This window comes from Drosophila obscura, unplaced genomic scaffold, assembly GCF_018151105.1.
Source record: "Drosophila obscura isolate BZ-5 IFL unplaced genomic scaffold, ASM1815110v1 contig_191, whole genome shotgun sequence".
Classification (NCBI taxonomy): domain Eukaryota; kingdom Metazoa; phylum Arthropoda; class Insecta; order Diptera; family Drosophilidae; genus Drosophila; species Drosophila obscura.
In genome coordinates, this window is record NW_024542780.1 from 243,214 (window position 1) to 261,667 (window position 18,454).

Here is an 18,454-nt window from a genome sequence, read left to right on the forward strand (position 1 = left end):
GGTACACAGTTGTGGATAAAAGTTTAGCGTTACCATCACCCCCAGAGAATTCTTCTCCCCCTCCTAGTCAGAGTAACCCTTCCACTTCGCATGCACTCCATGCGACAGCTTTGGATAGAGTAATTCTGGCAACGTCGAGCGTAAGCGTCCGAACTAAAAATGGAGAGTATGTTTTGGCCCGAGCACTGCTTGACTCTGGGTCACAAACTAACTTCATAACTGAGGACCTGGCACAGCGCTTACAGATCCGTAGGGAGGAGTCGTGCATCAACTTGCTTGGAATTGGAGAATCTAATTCACAAGTCAAGAAAAAGATACACACGGTGGTGAAGTCGCGAATCAATGGTAGTGAGTTCTCGGTCGATTTCTGGATTCTGAAGTCAATCTCGGGATACCACCCTGATCACGCACTTAATGTGAGTGACTGGAAAATCCCGAAGAACCTACCTCTTGCAGACCCATATTTCTACAAGCCACAAAGAATAGATATGTTGATAGGTGCAGAGTCATTTTTCGAACTCTTATCGGTTGGTCAAATTAGACAAGGTCCTGACTATCCAACTCTGCAGAAAACGCTTCTCGGTTGGATTGTGTCTGGAAGATACAGTCCAAAGGTGACTGTCACCCAGGAAGCGAGGAACTGTCTGAGTTGTCGAGAAGAGTCAGTGGTGTCTATCGACAACACACTACAAAAGTTTTGGTCACTAGAAGAATTGCCATCTTCTAAAAAGCCTTTAACTCCTGAAAACAACTTATGTGAGGAGCATTATAGAAAGACTACTCAAGTCTTGCCTTCAGGTCGGTTTGAAGTACGGCTGCCGTTTAAATCCGATCCAAATTGCTTAGGCAATTCCTTCGAGATTGCTAAACGGCGGTTTTTGTCGCTCGAAAGAAGATTGTCCCGCGACCCTGAGTTGAAGAAAATGTACTTGGAATTCATGGAAGAGTACCTCTCCTTAGGTCATATGTCGCCGACTGACAATACTTATCCTTCTGCTCCACACTACGTAATTCCACATCAGTGTGTCCTTCGGCCCCAAAGTACGTCCACGAAGCTTCGCGTCGTGTTCGATGCGTCGTCGAAGACGTCATCTCAGGTGGCCTTGAATGACATTCTGATGGTCGGACCGACTATTCAAGAGGAGTTATACTCAACGCTGCTTCGCTTCCGTCTGCACAGGTTCGCCCTGACTGCCGATGTAAAAAAGATGTATCGCCAAGTGATGGTGAATGAAGCGGACAGGCAGTTTCAGTTGATCGTGTGGAGAAGAGACCCATCTGAGTCCTTGAGAATATACCAGCTCAACACTGTAACATATGGGACTGGACCTGCCCCATTTTTGGCTATTCGGTGTTTGAAAAGGTTGAGTGAGTCTGCAAAGCTCTCATTCCCAAAGGCTGCTAAAGTTATCGGGTCCGACTTTTATGTCGATGATATGTTGACTGGTGCTGGTTGCGTGGAGGAGTTAAAGACAATTAAGTCTGATGTGGCTCAGGTTCTTCAAACCGCAGGGTTTGAGCTGACCAAGTGGTTCTCGAACTCACCTGAAGTCTCAGCATCCGAGAGCACAGTTAAACCGATAACGATCTCGGACTCGGAGTCAACCAAGGCGTTGGGAATATCGTGGCTACCGCATGAAGACGTCTTTAGGTTTCAAATTGACAGTTCAGTCATGGGTCTCCGAGCGACAAAACGGAACATATTATCGGTGACATCAAAGCTGTTTGACCCCCTTGGTTTGTTAAGCCCCTTGGTAATCAAGGGAAAGATCCTACTGCAGGAGCTGTGGCTTAACAAACTAGATTGGGATGAGTCAATTCCAATGAATCTGGAAACATCTTGGAACTTTCTAAAAGAATCCTTGGGTCAGCTGGAGAAGATTGCCATACCTCGCTTTGTGCATACTGATCCCATGTCACCGATACAAGTACATGCCTTTGCCGACGCCTCCATGAGAGCTTATGGAGCATGCGTCTATATCCGTAGTAAGACTGCAGAAGGTTTCAAGGTCTCGTTGTTGACCGCAAAGTCGAAAGTAGCGCCGCTCAAGACGAAAACGCTTCCAAGGCTTGAGTTATGTGCCGCTCACCTTCTCGCAGATCTCTGTCACCGACTCAAATCGCTACTCGAGGTGCCGATTGAACGAATGGTATGTTGGTCGGATTCGGAAGTGACCCTTCATTGGATCCGATCCCACCCTTCGTCGTTATCAACATTCGTTGCGAACCGAGTAGCTGAGATTCAGGAGTGGTCAGATGATGCTACGTGGCGGCATGTTCCAACTAAACAGAACCCAGCAGACATAGTTTCGAGAGGTTGTGACATTGAGGAGATTTCGCAGTCGATCTGGTTTAGTGGACCAGCGTTTTTGAAGGAAGAAGAAGAGAGCTGGCCCAGAAATCCCCACTTCGAGCTTTCTGAGGAAGAGCTGAAGCTGGAAACCAGGAAGACAGCGGTCGGACTGACCGTGGCCGCTAAATCAAATGATTTAGTGGAAATTATCGAGGGATACTCGTCACACCTCAAGCTGCTAAGAGTGTTCGTTTACGTGTTCCGCTTCATCCGAAAATGTAAAGACAAAAGTCTTAAATTTGAAGTCAGTCCGTCACCAGTAGAGTACGATGAGGCTTTTCACAAAATTGTCGAGCTGATCCAAAAAAACGAGTATCAGGAAGAGATCGAAAGGGTTCGTAAAGGCACCAGGTTAGGCCCCAGTCTTCAGCGATTGAATCCCTTCATCAACGAAGAAATGGGGACTTGGTGCTCTTTTTCGTTGTTGCGAGTTGGGGGGCGACTAGTTAACGCTCCTATGTCATACCATGCCAAGTTTCCTTTGCTGTTGACAAAACGCTCGCAGTTTGTGCAGACCTATGTTCGCTATCTGCATCAAACGAATTTTCATGCCGGCCCACGAGCACTTGTGAGCATCCTTAGGCAGCGTGTTTGGATAGTAAACGCTCAGGAGGTCTGCAGGGCAATGGTCAGGTCGTGCATTCGCTGCTTTAAATGCAAGCCTCGACTCCAGACCCAAATGATGGGAAATCTACCCGCAGACCGGCTCCGTGCTCTCCGCCCATTCGCAGTATGTGGCGTTGATTTTTGTGGCCCAGTCTATACGACACTAAAAATTCGTGGTAGGCCCCCTTATAAGACCTACATAGCGTTATTTGTCTGTTTTGCGTCCAAGGCGGTTCATCTAGAAATTGTCTCCGATCTAACGACTAACTCCTTCTTATTGGCTTTTCAAAGGTTCGTTGGTCGTAGAGGATGTCCGCTCCGCGTGAACTGCGACAACGCGACAAATTTCGTCGGAGCAAGTCGCCACTTCGACGAACTGAGGAGGACGCTGGAGACGGAAGCGGACTCAATTCGAGAGTTCGCAGCGAGAAGCGGCTGCGAGTTCGCCTTCCTGCCACCTCGAGCTCCGCACATGGGCGGACTGTGGGAAGCAGGAGTGAAGTCGGCCAAAAACCTCCTGCTGAGGTCGGCCGGAAGCGCGCTCTTCACCGCCGAGGAGCTGGAGAGCGTGATGGTGGGCATCGAGGCGGTGCTAAACTCGCGCCCTCTGGGATCAATAAGCCCCGACCCAAGCGACGGAGACGCCCTGACTCCCGGGCACCTGCTGACAGGCGGGCCGCTAATCGCACCCCCAGCACCCCGGACCCCGGACCAGGAGGGTCTGAGTTGCTTAAGGCGATGGCGGCTTGTCTCGTCAGCCAGGCAAATGTTCTGGCAGCGATGGTCCCGGGAGTATGTGCTGGGCTTGCAAATAAGATGCAAGTGGCACCAGGAGCAGCCCAACGTCGAGGAAGGCGACCTCGTCATCGTCGCAGAGGACAACCTTCCGCCCCAACAGTGGCTCCTCGGAAGGGTCGTCGCAACACACGCCGGGCAGGACGGAAAGGTCAGGGTGGTCGACCTCAGGACGAGCAGCGGAGCGGTCTACAGGAGGCCAATCCATAAATTGGCGCTTCTGCCGATGTGTTGAAGTCCCACAGGCCTTCAACGGGGCCGGTGTCGCGTCAAGACGCAATTTTTTTATTTGGAGAAAATTTGAAGTCTAGTGTAAGATAGTTTAGGGCGAAGCGGGAGCGCAATAAAGCTCTCTCTCGCTCTTGGCGAATTCGCCCCGCTTCGCCGCCCTAGATAAGTTAGGCTTAAGAATATTTTATAACGAGAAGGAAAAAAGAGTCGATAAAGATTATTGAATTCGAGCGCACGTCCCTTTTTAGTCTCCCTCCGTATTTCGTTAAATATATAAAATTTGCAGCCACCAAACTCGGTTTTTTTTGTTAAAGTTCATTTAGAAAAACTATTCTAAAATTTCAACTAACATTCATATTCAATCACATAAGCAGAGGGTGGGTTACGTGTTCCAGGATCCAGGATCAATAATCCTGGACAGCAACCATAAACACGTTTCTATTTGAGCAAATTCATTTAAAAGGGACGGGATGAAACACTTGCTTGAGGGATGTTTGAATCGTTGTAGGGAACCAATCACATAAGCAGAGAGAGGGATAGTTGTTTGATGGTTCCAGGATCCAGGATCAATAATCCTGGACAGCAACCATCAAACAACTATCCCTCTCTCTGCTTATGTGATTGGTTCCCTACAACGATTCAAACATCCCTCAAGCAAGTGTTTCATCCCGTCCCTTTTAAATGAATCTGCGGCTTTTATGGTTTAATGGTGCTAATGGTTTTTTCTGTAAAAGGTCCTCCTAGCACCTTGACTGTTCGTTTACTTTCGTTCTAATTTCTTTTGTCTGTGTGTATGCCTAACACTGTCCTATAGTTACATGCCTATATAATAGCTACTCCCAGCTACAAGCCTTATCATAAACTAGTGGATTCAAAACGAAGATGGATGACCTCGAAATTATTTTTATAAACTCGCAACCTGAGACAACTATAGATCTGGACACCCAGCCCGACTCCGTGGACCTTTCGCTGATATTCGGAATTAAAACGCAAGAATATATAATGCAACGGAACATCTTAAGTGATATTGTATGGGATGATAGTCTTGATGACCTAATGGCTGCTGATCCGATTGACGAAATTCAAACATTCAACTTCCCGGATGATGACAGTATATTTGATGTGGTCGATGATAATGACGAAGGGGACCGAAAACGATTCGAGGAACTTCTTCGCGACGAAGATAATGCCGAATTAATAGCTGCGGTAGAAAGAGCCGAGACGTAATTTTAATAATATTTGTGACGCCTAGCTCAAACCAGCGCCAAGCGTCACAAAAACTACAACATTCCGCGGAGTATTATGATTTCTTTTCCACTGTTATTATTTCATTTTCATTTCATTTCCAATGTTCAATTACTTAGACATAAGAGAAACACCATGAAGACTAATTTAATTAAAAAAGAAAACAAGCAAAAACGAGAAGGAACGTGTGAGTCGTTTCTGGGGACACGACTCTACTTATACCCGTACTCAGTCAGTATATACATACACTTTTGAGCTTATGATTTTTTAGAATTTTAGAAAAAAAAAAAAATTTTACATTTTACATTTTTTTGCTACGTATGCTATCTACATCTACATATAAAATGTCTATTATACATCTAACATGTAGATTGTACATGTTCCATTCATATTCTACATCTCCTCCGCTAGGGGTTGCTCGCGCACTGAACGCGGCAGAGTGTGCGAGCGAGAAGGAAAATGAGTTTCGTTGTCGTCGTCGGGAGGGGGGACAGGGGAAGCAACTGAAAATTAATTTCTTCATTCTGGCTATAATTATGATCCGATCTGATTCAGATTCGGCAGTCTGGTAGATATGGTCATTCTCTACGACACTGCGTTTTTAGTTTTATCGTTTCTTTAAAATTGTGCCTGCCACAGATTTTCGTCCTTTGTGGGGGCGGAAGGAGGCGGGGCGAAATTTTGAAATACACTTGTAGCAGTGTGATATCACATGAGTCTGGAAACCAAATTTGGTTGCCCTAGCTCTTATAGTCTCTGAGATCTAGGCGCTCAACAAGACAGACAGACAGACAGACGGACAGACGGACAGACAGACATGGTTATATCGACTCGGCTATTGATGCTGATCAAGAATATATATACTTTATGGGGTCGGAAACGTTTCCTTCTCTGCGTTACACACATCCACTTTTACCACAAATCTAATATACCCCTTAACTCTTTTTTGAGTACGGGTATAACAACAAACAACATGACTTTTAAATCTTCGCGCCGACAATGTGACCAGCGATCAGAACCACACGGCCACACTACAAAATTCAAATCTACGCGCCAACAGTGTGCCCAGCCCTCCGAACCAAACGGCCACACTAGCAGCTGATCATAACAACGCGTTAGTACCAGAGACCGGAGCCAACAGCTGACTTTTGGCAATAAAAGCAGCCGCAACAGAGCCATCACCACCATTCCTGTCTTGGACTGCCAAGGGTGGATTCGCTCCCCGAGGCTTTGGTAAGCATTGAATGGTGTGGTTCTTAGAGCGTACGATTCCTCTATAACCCCACTATCCCTGCTTTATACCGTCCATTTCTTTGGAATGCATTGATCACCGTGTTAGAGCGTACGATTCCTCTTCCCGGTAATCTTTGCTGTTTTTCTCCAAATTCATTCTCGGAGTGCATTGTCCTCTGACTTTCCCCTCCCTACTCAGAGCGCATTTTCCTCTGTCTCCCCAACATTCTCCTCGGAGCGCATTATCCTCCGCACCGATCACTTCTCCTCGGAGCGCATTATCCTCCACAACGACCACTTCTCCCGGAGCGCATTGTCCTCCGCACCGATCACTTCTCCTCGGAGCGCATTATCCTCCGCAACGACCACTTCTCCCGGAGCGCATTGTCCTCCGCACCGATTACTTCTCCTCGGAGCGCATTATCCTCCGCACCGATCACTTCTCCTCGGAGCGCATTATCCTCCGCAACGACCACTTCTCCCGGAGCGCATTGTCCTCCACACCGATTACTTCTCCTCGGAGCGCATTATCCTCCGCAACGACCACTTCTTTCGGAGCGCATTATCCTCCGCAACGACCACTTCTCCCGGAGCGCATTGCCCTCCGCACCGATCACTTCTCCTCGGAGCGCATTATCCTCCGCGGCGACCGATCTCTACCAGGCACGACCTGCACGCTGCGGCCACGTGCGGCCCTGACGACCCTGAAGGAGGACATCGAGGACGATCCAGTGAACCATTTGAGCCATATATCAACTCTGTAAGCCTAAGCTAAATAAACATCAAAAAACCCTACTTTTGCTACCCTACCCGTGTCGCCTTCTTCTTGAACCTAGAGCCTTTTCTTTCAGCTACCACATCCAGAGATCAAACAAATTTCTGTGAACCCCGGCGCGGCGAGCATACCCCGGTCGAAGCGCCGTCACAGTGGCGCCCGAGCAGGTTGTGGTAGCTTAGAATTGAAATCTCATTTATGGTCAAGATGGCGAAAGCATGGATCAACCAGGCGACAAGAGCAGAACTGATCAGCTACTGCGAGGAATTTGGATTGGAGAAGCCTGAAGGAGTGGAAACGTTAAGGAAACAACTAATTCAGTTCACGGAAAGAAGGGATCTAAGTAAGGAAATACTGGAGAGGCTGGAACAGCTCGGAAGCACCCAGACAAGAGGAAGGAGCCCAAAACAATCACCAAAAGTAATAACACAAGCCAAGCCAGCTATGGAAGAACCGCAAGGGGAACCAAAAACGGCAAAAAAGAAAGCTTTGTTTCCAAAGCAGATACGGAAAGGATCACCAGAAGCAGTGGCCATAATAGATAAAATAAAGAAGTGGGACCTCACATTCACTGGGAATGGAGAACTGCTCGAATTTCTCAGTAGGATGGAGGAATTAGCAGAAACATACGGGATCGAGATAGACCACATTGTATTTGCAATGCCGGTAATACTGGAGAAGAGTGCATTGGACTGGTGGCACACGAAACCCGGCCCCATAACAACATGGGAGGAGGTGAAAATCCAGCTGAAGGAGAACTTCATGTCACCACAATACCATGAAGAGCTTATAAAGATAGTATCGGAGCGGAAACAATCAGAAACGGAGACAATACGAGAGTTTATTCAAGACCTGAGAAAATTGATGAGATTCGGGACGTACACCGAGAACGAGAAACTGGACATGGCATACAAGAATTGTAGGTTACCAATCAAACTCTATGTGAAGAGAAGGGAATTCCAGACGCTATCAGAATTCATCATAACAGCGGAAGAGTTCGAGAAACTAGAGAGAGAGGCAGGCCTATCAAAGACCGTGCCCAATAATCAACAAAATAACCAGACACCATGGCAACGGCCACAATGGAGACAAACAAAATGTCACCGATGTGGACAAATAGGACACGAATCGAGGGGATGCACCAGGGAACCAGTGTTATACTGTTGGACATGCAATAAAGAAGGAGTACGAACGATAGACTGCTGCAGGAAACCACAGGAAAACGCACAGGGCCCGGGACAATCCCGCGAAGCACCCGGAGCCCAAAACACGCAGAGCGGACCACCACAGATTTAAGATACGAGGACAACCAGCTCGTGGGAATGGCCAAGATCGGCGGAAAGAGGATGGAGGTAGTAATAGATACGGGAGCCACAAGAAGCATCTTGAACGAAAAAACGGCGAAAATACTACAGAACAACGGAAAGGAAGAAAAAGAAAATAGACTGATCAGACTCGCAGATGGAAGTACACAAAAAACCACGCGAACATTCCTTACCGGAGTAGAGCTAGGAGGCCAGGAAACGACATTATCATTTTTAATAATGGAGGGGCTACCAGACACGCCACTACTCGGAATGGACTTCTTAAGGGACGCAGGAACCATCATTACATGCGGAAACAGTACCGTAGTGATCAGTGGAAGGGAGAAAAAACAAAGACACGAAGAGAGGGCAAGAAACTCACAACCGGAACCAACGGACAAGGAAATCGAAAAATGGATATCAACAGAGGTCCAGAAATTCGACAACCTCGGCGGAGTAAGTAACATAACAACTCATCGGATATTCCTCAAGGACGATAGACCGGTCAAACAGAGGTACTACCCAAGGAACCCAGCACAAATGGAGATCATCAACAGGGAAATAAACGAGCTGAAACGTCAGGACCTAATAGAACCGTCACGAAGTCCATACAGCTCACCAATAGTCTTAGTCAAGAAAAAAGCAGGGGATTGGAGACTATGCGTCGACTACAGACTACTAAACGAAAAAACCGAGAAAGACGCATACCCGGTACCACGGATGGACTTCATATTAAACCAACTAAGAGAGGCGAAATTCATCAGCACACTAGACCTAAAGTCAGGCTACTGGCAGATTCCGATGGAGAGGCAAAGCCGACAGTACACAGCCTTCACAGCCCCTGGGCGAGGCTTGTACCAATGGAAGGTAATGCCGTTCGGACTCACCACAGCACCCGCAACGTTTCAAAGGGCATTAGATTCGGTTATAGGACCAGACATGGAGCCGTTCGCTTTCGCATACCTAGACGATATAATCGTCATTGGGCGAACGAAAACAGAACACATGCAGAAGCTTCAGGAAGTGCTGAACCGATTAAGGAGAGCAAACTTGCGCATCAACGCAGCGAAATGCCACTTCTTCCAACAGAAGTTGAAATACCTGGGACACATGGTGAGCGAGGAAGGAATACACACAGATCCGGACAAAGTATCAGCCATCAGAGAACTGGTTGCACCAACAACACTAAAACAACTACACAGTTTTCTGGGGCTAGCATCGTGGTATCGAAGGTTCGTACCGACCTTCACCGAGAGAGCGAAGCCACTACATGAACTACTGTCTACTACTACTATCTCATACGCAAGCCGCAAGCTAAAAAGCGAAGAAACTAAATATTCCGCTACAGAGAAAGAATGTCTCGCCATCTACTGGGGAATTCACAAAATGAGGATGTACCTCGAGGGATACCAGTTCGTAGTGATAACGGACCACTTAGCCCTGAAATGGTTAAATTCCATCGAAAGCCCATCCGGCCGAGTAGCAAGATGGGCGTTGGGACTACAACCATTCACATTCGAAATACGCTATCGGAAGGGGAAGCTCAATGCAGTGGCGGACGGATTATCCCGCTTACCACGCGAAGAGGTGAGAATCACAGAGCTGGTGGAATGCGCTTGGTACGAAGCAAAGTGGAAACAGATACAAACAAACCCGAAAATAGCAGAAGACTACACTATAAAACACGGACGATTATACCGACACATACCAAGCCAAACGGATGAAGACATCCAACCATGGAAGCTGTGCGTGCCAAAACAAGAAAGGCATAGGGTATTAACGGAAAACCATACGAACCCAACGGCAGGCCACCTAGGGATACGACGCACAAAAATAAGGATCCGACAACGATATTTTTGGCCAGGGATAAGCAGAGATGTAACAAAGTTCATCAGAAAATGTGAAAGCTGCCAAAAATTCAAAATCTCGCAACAAGCAGCGGCGGGAAAAATGCTAACAAAAATCGCAGATGCCCCGTGGGAAACGATATGTGTCGATTTCGTAGGACCCCTACCAAGAACATCACACGGGAACACAATACTCATCGTATTCATCGATAAATTTTCGAAATGGATAGAGGTGACACCAGCGAGGAAAGCAACCGCCGATACATTCATAAAAGCGTTCCGAGAAAAAATACTAGCACGAGGAGGAACACCAAAACAGCTGATATCAGACAACGGCGTGCAATTCACAAGCAGAAAAACCAAACAGGTAATGCAGTTATGGGGAATTAAGCAGCAATTCACGGCACCATACACGCCCCAAGAAAACCCGACCGAAAGAGCGAATCGAACATTGAAAACCATGATAGCACAGTACGCGGGGGGAAAACATAATAAATGGGACGAGCACTTACCAGAAGTTACACTCGCGATCAACAGCAGTCGATCAGAATCAACAGGATTTACGCCAGCATATTTAATGTTCGGACGAGAGCTACGGCTACCAGGAAATCTGTTTGACGAGGTAACATTAGGATCAGGGCTCACAGAACTAACGACACAAGAAAATGCAGAAGCGCGACAAAGCGCGGAAGCATTAGCCAGACAAAACATGGAGGAAGCAGCAGCAAAACAGACGAGACACTACAACTTAAGAAGACGAGACTGGAAACCAAAGATAGGGGACATAGTATGGGTTAGAACTCACCCACTCTCAAAAAAGATCGACAAAATAACAGCAAAACTCGAGCCAAAATACAACGGTCCTTGTAAGGTCCTCGAACTCTTGTCCCCAGTAATAGTAACAGTCAAAGACACCTCTACTAACAAAAAAAGTCGAGCGCACATATCACATCTAAAACCCGCAAGCAAAGAAGAGCAAGAAACAGTCACAATAACGACACCTCTCTTTCTTTGCAGAATCATGGACAAATTTAATAATAGCGCACGGAAATTCAAGCAACAAATGGAAGAAAGTAAGGCGAAACAACGCAAGGTGGAGGTCATACCAGCGCCGCCACAGCTAGGAGGAAGGATGAGGGTGTCCGGCACCAGAGTTGTGGCACCACGAAGAACAGCAAAAGCCAGCGAGACCACGACCAGTCCAGCAACCATGGCACTAGAGGCGGCAGGGACCGAAGGGACCAGGAAGAAAAGAATAAGCTGGGCCAACAACACCAGACCCGAGCCGGCTCAACCAAGGGCCACTGAGCGGATCAGCTGGGCACGACAAGTAGAGCTGGAGGAAATAGACAACGATATATTGGACATCGGAGGACCAGCCAAGAGTCAAAACGCAGAAGTACGGAGGACGGATCCAACACCAAACATTGCGTCTCAGGGTCAACCACCACGAACAGCAGAGGCACAGACATCCGGCCAGGCGACAACACGGACCCACACAACATGCCTAACGGCCACCATACCCAGCAACTGGGAGGTCCCCCAAGGGTGCAAACTCAGCAAAAATCAAGTGGCGACCGTCCAACGGGCGATCGACGACCGGAAAAGCCACCACCAAAGACGATTCAAGCTGTGGAGCGAGGAAATACCAGACCAGGCATGCTGGGTGAAAATCGGCCGATCGGGAGACGTACGACTAGGCAGCTGGTTCAACGCAGAGGGGACATCCGGACGACCCACCCTAGAAGGGGAGGGGGGAGTGTGACGCCCAGCTCAAACCAGCGCCAAGCGTCACAAAAACAACAACATTCCGCGGAGTATTATGATTTCTTTTCCACTGTTATTATTTCATTTTCATTTCATTTCCAATGTTCAATTACTTAGACATAAGAGAAACACCATGAAGACTAATTTAATTAAAAAAGAAAACAAGCAAAAACAACAAACAACATGACTTTTAAATCTTCGCGCCGACAATGTGACCAGCGATCAGAACCACACGGCCACACTACAAAATTCAAATCTACGCGCCAACAGTGTGCCCAGCCCTCCGAACCAAACGGCCACACTAGCAGCTGATCATAACAACGCGTTAGTACCAGAGACCGGAGCCAACAGCTGACTTTTGGCAATAAAAGCAGCCGCAACAGAGCCATCACCACCATTCCTGTCTTGGACTGCCAAGGGTGGATTCGCTCCCCGAGGCTTTGGTAAGCATTGAATGGTGTGGTTCTTAGAGCGTACGATTCCTCTCTAACCCCACTATCCCTGCTTTATACCGTCCATTTCTTTGGAATGCATTGATCACCGTGTTAGCGTACGATTCCTCTTCCCGGTAATCTTTGCTGTTTTTCTCCAAATTCATTCTCGGAGTGCATTGTCCTCTGACTTTCCCCTCCCTACTCAGAGCGCATTTTCCTCTGTCTCCCCAACATTCTCCTCGGAGCGCATTATCCTCCGCACCGATCACTTCTCCTCGGAGCGCATTATCCTCCACAACGACCACTTCTCCCGGAGCGCATTGTCCTCCGCACCGATCACTTCTCCTCGGAGCGCATTATCCTCCGCAACGACCACTTCTCCCGGAGCGCATTGTCCTCCGCACCGATTACTTCTCCTCGGAGCGCATTATCCTCCGCACCGATCACTTCTCCTCGGAGCGCATTATCCTCCGCAACGACCACTTCTCTCGGAGCGCATTATCCTCCGCAACGACCACTTCTCCCGGAGCGCATTGTCCTCCGCACCGATTACTTCTCCTCGGAGCGCATTATCCTCCGCAACGACCACTTCTTTCGGAGCGCATTATCCTCCGCAACGACCACTTCTCCCGGAGCGCATTGCCCTCCGCACCAATCACTTCTCTCGGAGCGCATTATCCTCCGCGGCGACCGATCTCTACCAGGCACGACCTGCACGCTGCGAGCAGCCACGTGCGGCCCTGACGACCCTGAAGGAGGACATCGAGGACGATCCAGTGAACCATTTGAGCCATATATCAACTCTGTATGCCTAAGCTAAATAAACATCAAAAAACCCTACTTTTGCTACCCTACCCGTGTCGCCTTCTTCTTGAACCTAGAGCGTTTTCTTTCAGCTACCACAACCAGAGATCAAACAAATTTCTGTGAACCCCGGCGCGGCGAGCATACCCCGGTCGAAGCGCCGTCACATATTCTTATTTATGTTTAATACAATTAATTTATGTATTTTTCTACAAATAATATATAATAAATACAATATAAATTTAAAACAATATTTATTTTCAATGGGTAGTTTTTTTTTTACTTTGATTGGTGAAATTTCACTCCACCAAGAGACTCATAGGATTCGTTTACAACATGGCTTTTTAAAGGAGGATTACACAAAAAGAATAAGTAGATTTTAGGTAGAATGCAGGTACTATTGAATGTATTTATTGGTCGAATTTCACATCATATTAAAACATCATGAAAAGTCAAGTGAAATGTACATATCTATTTTATTTCTTAATATTTAAATTATTGTGTAATTGTTTTAAATATTCGTTATGCTTTAATAAAACATGCATATTGAGGTCAAATCTTAGCCAAAACTTTATAGCGCCGGGACATAAGTAACATTGGTAAAATGATGATTTTGATTTTTATACCCGTACTCAAAAAAGAGTTAAGGGGTATATTAGATTGTGGTAAAAGTGGATGTGTGTAACGCAGAGAAGGAACCGTTTCCGACCCCATAAAGTATATATATTCTTGATCAGCATCAATAGCCGAGTCGATAGAGCCATGTCTGTCTGTCCGTCTGTCCGTCTTGTTTGACGCCTGGATCTCAGAGACTATAAAAGCTAGAGGAACCAAATTTAGTTTCCAGACTCATGTGATTTCACACTGCTACAAGTGTATTTCAAAATTTCGCCCCGCCCCCTTCCGCCAACATAAAGGACGAAAATCTGTGGCAGCCACAATTTGAAAGATACGATAAAACTAAAAACGCATTATCGTACAGAATGACCATATCTACCAGACTGCCGAATCTGAATCCGATCGGATCATAATTATAGCCAGAATGAAGAAATTAATTTTCAGTTGCTTCCCCTGCCCACTCCTGCCAACGACAAAGCAACTCTTTTTCAGTGCGCGAGCAACCCCTAGCGGAGGAGATGTAGAATCTAAATGGAACATGTACAATCTACATGTTAGATGTAGAATAGACATTGTATATGTAGATGTAGATAGCAGATGTAGCAAAAAAATGTAAAATGTAAAATGTTTTTTTTTTTTAAAGTTCTAAAAAATCATAAGCTCAAAAATGTATATACTGACTGAGTACGTGTCCCCAGAAACGACTCACACGTTCCTTCTCGTTGATAAGTGAAGTTATGAATTTTTAATACGTATTGTTTCAGTCCATTGCGGGACCTAAAACTTCTTTTCATATAACACAACTCGAATTGAAATTCCCTCATTTCGAATACCAAATGAACTAAAGTATCTTAAGAGTTAGATGTTCTTATATAGGGTTTCGAGTTATGAGCATATGTAAAATGTAAAAACCTAGCACACGGTCCATTTTTATACCCGTACTCAAAAAAGAGTTAAGGGGTATATTAGATTTGTGGTAAAAGTGGATGTGTGTAACGCAGAGAAGGAAACGTTTCCGACCCCATAAAGTATATATATTCTTCATCAGCATCAATAGCCGAGTCGATATAGCTATGTCTGTCTGTCCGTCTGTCTGTCTGTCTGTCTGTCTGTCTGTCTGTCTGTCTCGATGAGCGCCTAGATCTCAGAGACTATAAGAGCTCGGGCAACAAGTGTATTTCAAAATTTCGCCCCGCCCCCTTCCGCCCACACAAAGGACGAAAATCTGTGGCAGGCACATTTTTAAAGATACTATAAAACTAAAAACGCATTATCGTAGAGAATGCCCATATCTACTAGACTGCCAAATTTGAATCAGATCGGATCATAATTATAGCCAGAATGAACAAATTAATTTTCAGTTGCTTCCTCTGCCCCCTCCTGCCATCGACAACGAAACTCATTTTCCTTCTCGCTCGCACACTCTGCCGCGTTCAGGGCGCGAGGAGATGTAGAATATGAATGGTACATCTATAATCTATGTACATGTTAGATGTAGAATATACATTGTATATGTAGATGTAGATAGCAGATGTAGCAAAAAAATGTAAAATGTAAAAATTTTTTTTAAATTCTAAAATTCTAAAAAATCATGCTCAAATATGTTAATACTGACTGAGTACGGGTATAAGTAGAGTCGCGTCTTTAGAAGCGACTCACATGTTCCTTCTCGTTATATATATAATGTTTTCATTTGAATGGTTATCTACATACGTATACATGTATGTATGTATGTATATAAAGACAGAAAATATAATATTTGAAATCCTATTCTCACATCTCGATTTTACATAATTACAACTATATACCCAGCGCAACAACCAATCAGCATAGATCTCATTTTAGAAGAAAAGACGAATGAGAGTATAAAAGATCATGTAATCATGATTAAATAATTTAGTATAAAACATTGAATAGTTTGAATAGTTTCATTTTTATAATGGTATGTAAGCATTTTTTATTTTTGATATATAAAAGGATAATCAAAACTTCATTAAACATGTACATGCATAGGCGTTCCTAGAAACACTCAACGAGATAAAACCGGCGATTGGATACACCAATGTTGAAGATCTATGTATAGGATTTGCGTACGAGATCAATGGATGGATTGCCTCTCTTATACATAAGAGAAAAGAGACATCTAGATATTCAAGTAAATACAAAATAAGAAAACAGGTTAAAACATAAATACATTTGAGAGTTAGAAAGAGATAAATGGTATAGCACGGTTTATTTACAATATTTATGAAAAGAAAAATCCTAATGATGAAGGAGTAAAGGCATGGATATAAAAGAACCACGCTCCTTGAACGATCACCAGTATCAGTTACAAGAAGCCAGTTGAATCATGCACGCCCATCAAATAAAACTTTTTCTTATTCAATTCGAAGAGATGATTTTCGATGAGCATTTGAAAATCCTGGAAAACCTCATGGTTATTTTGGAGGATCTGGAGGAAAAGGAGCTCCAATACTCCAAGTTCGGGTTTCACTATAAGTTGTGCCCCTGGAGCGATGACGATGCTACCGATGGACCTGACACATGCCTTTGTCATACGTTACCGGCAAAGAAAGCCCAAGCTATAGACCTAATGCTTAAATATTATAGATTAAATAACAGAATGAATCCCACTCCAAAAATAAGATATTTACTTGAAAATATAAATGCGTTGTTTTTTATTTTTACTTTTAAACTAATTTTTTAAACATTTTCATTATTAGCTTATCATTATAATTAAAGTCATTTTTCTTAAATTGTTTTAAAAAAAAATTAAAGGATTTCTTTTTGCTTTTAAAAATTCCATATAGGATACAGTAATGACCACATGTACTTGAAAAATATCCTTGAAGTAGTTGTTTATTGAATGTAAACTTTAATGAATTATTCCTTAATAATTTTAAAAATTCTTTCTTCTGAGGATATTGACCATAGGAGTAAACAATTCAGCTGAATGCTTACTATCAAAGTAAAATGCAACCCAATGCGTTCCTGGACGGTTTGAAGAATCTGTGTTAGCTATTATTAAAGCAGGATATTTAGAAATTACTTTTGGGAGCCTATCAGAGGGATAAACTCCTTTAAAAATTGTTTTTGTTTTTGAATGCTTGGAAAACAAATTATCGATTTGCAATGTATTCATTTTTACAGAAGAACACGTATATTTCGATGTTTATCAATATCAATCATTGAGTCATATTCACAGTACACCAGACAAGTAACTGCTTCTGTAAGAGGCTCAGAAAAACGTCCTTCAATTCGTATGGACCCTTGAGAAATCAAATTTGAGCATACAGTTTAATTATGATGATCTGCAGTTAAGTCAAATGCTAATATAAAACTGTTTTTTTCAAACATTTCCTTTGTGATTTGCAAGCCTCGATCATAATGTCTTATGCCACTTGATCTGAATTACATATTATATCCTCTAGAGCTTTGAGCAATTTCAGAATTCGAGAAATCAAATTCAAGTGCCTGCGATGGTACTTGCACTCCATTTACCATTAGATTAAAGCGTTGAATTTTAAAATGATCAAAGTTGAAGGGATTTAATGTTCGATTTCCTGAATATGATTTGTTTTTTACCATGCAAAAAGCTAAGAAATTAGGAAGCTGTCCAATAATTGCGTTGTCAATTGATAGCGTATTATTTCCTGGATATATTGTAAATGACTTTACTTGAACTTAGCTGTATGGATAAATGGCATTTTAATTTTAATAATATTCTTATTTATGTTTAATACAATTAATTTATGTATTTTTCTACAAATAATATATAATAAATCTATATATATATATATAAAAGAAAGTCGTGTCTGTTACAACACTTATAACTCGAGAACGGCTGGACCGATTGCCATGGTTTTTGATTTGTTGGATTTGTTTCCGTCCCGAATAGCAGAATACATCTTAAAAACTCGATATGCGCAATGAATAGATGCATTTCAATAGATTTTGATTTTTTTATTACAAATATCGAGTTTTCATTGATTTTCTTTCTCCATGTCAAACATTTGTTGTCCAATCCTGTCAAATAGTCAAATTCCCGAAAATAATACCTAAGATTTATTCTACAGTATTCTGCATAAAATCATCGGAAAGGAACGGAATTTAGGGAATAAAAAATCAGTTTGGTGGTTTTATGCGAGTGCACATTTTAATAACAATGCCGCGTCCTAGAAGATCTAATCTTTCCCAGCGAAGCCGTAATGCAATTAGGCACGAACTGTTAATGGTATTGTGTGCCCCACATTTCGTGCAGCATGTCAAGAGCTAAATTTGCTTGAAAACGATACTCATTGGGACACGACAATCGCTGAAGCAATTATTTCTGCATCTCCAAGTCAGATTCGCACATTATTTGCTATCATCATTTCAACATGCTTCCCATCGAACCCACGTGATCTGTGGAACAAATACAAAGATAACATGTCAGAAGATAT

At 44.1% G+C, this 18,454-nt stretch overlaps 1 protein-coding gene across 1 annotated transcript; it reads left to right on the forward strand.

Moving 5' to 3' along the window:
* Positions 1–10,676: 10,676 nt before the first annotated feature.
* Positions 10,677–12,177, forward strand: LOC121404242. The gene is made up of 2 exons (XM_041593523.1): positions 10,677–10,756; positions 11,407–12,177. The coding sequence occupies exon 2, from the start codon at positions 11,411–11,413 to the stop codon at positions 12,152–12,154; it is 744 nt and encodes a 247-aa protein (XP_041449457.1). The 5' UTR covers positions 10,677–10,756; positions 11,407–11,410; the 3' UTR covers positions 12,155–12,177.
* Positions 12,178–18,454: the final 6,277 nt, after the last annotated feature.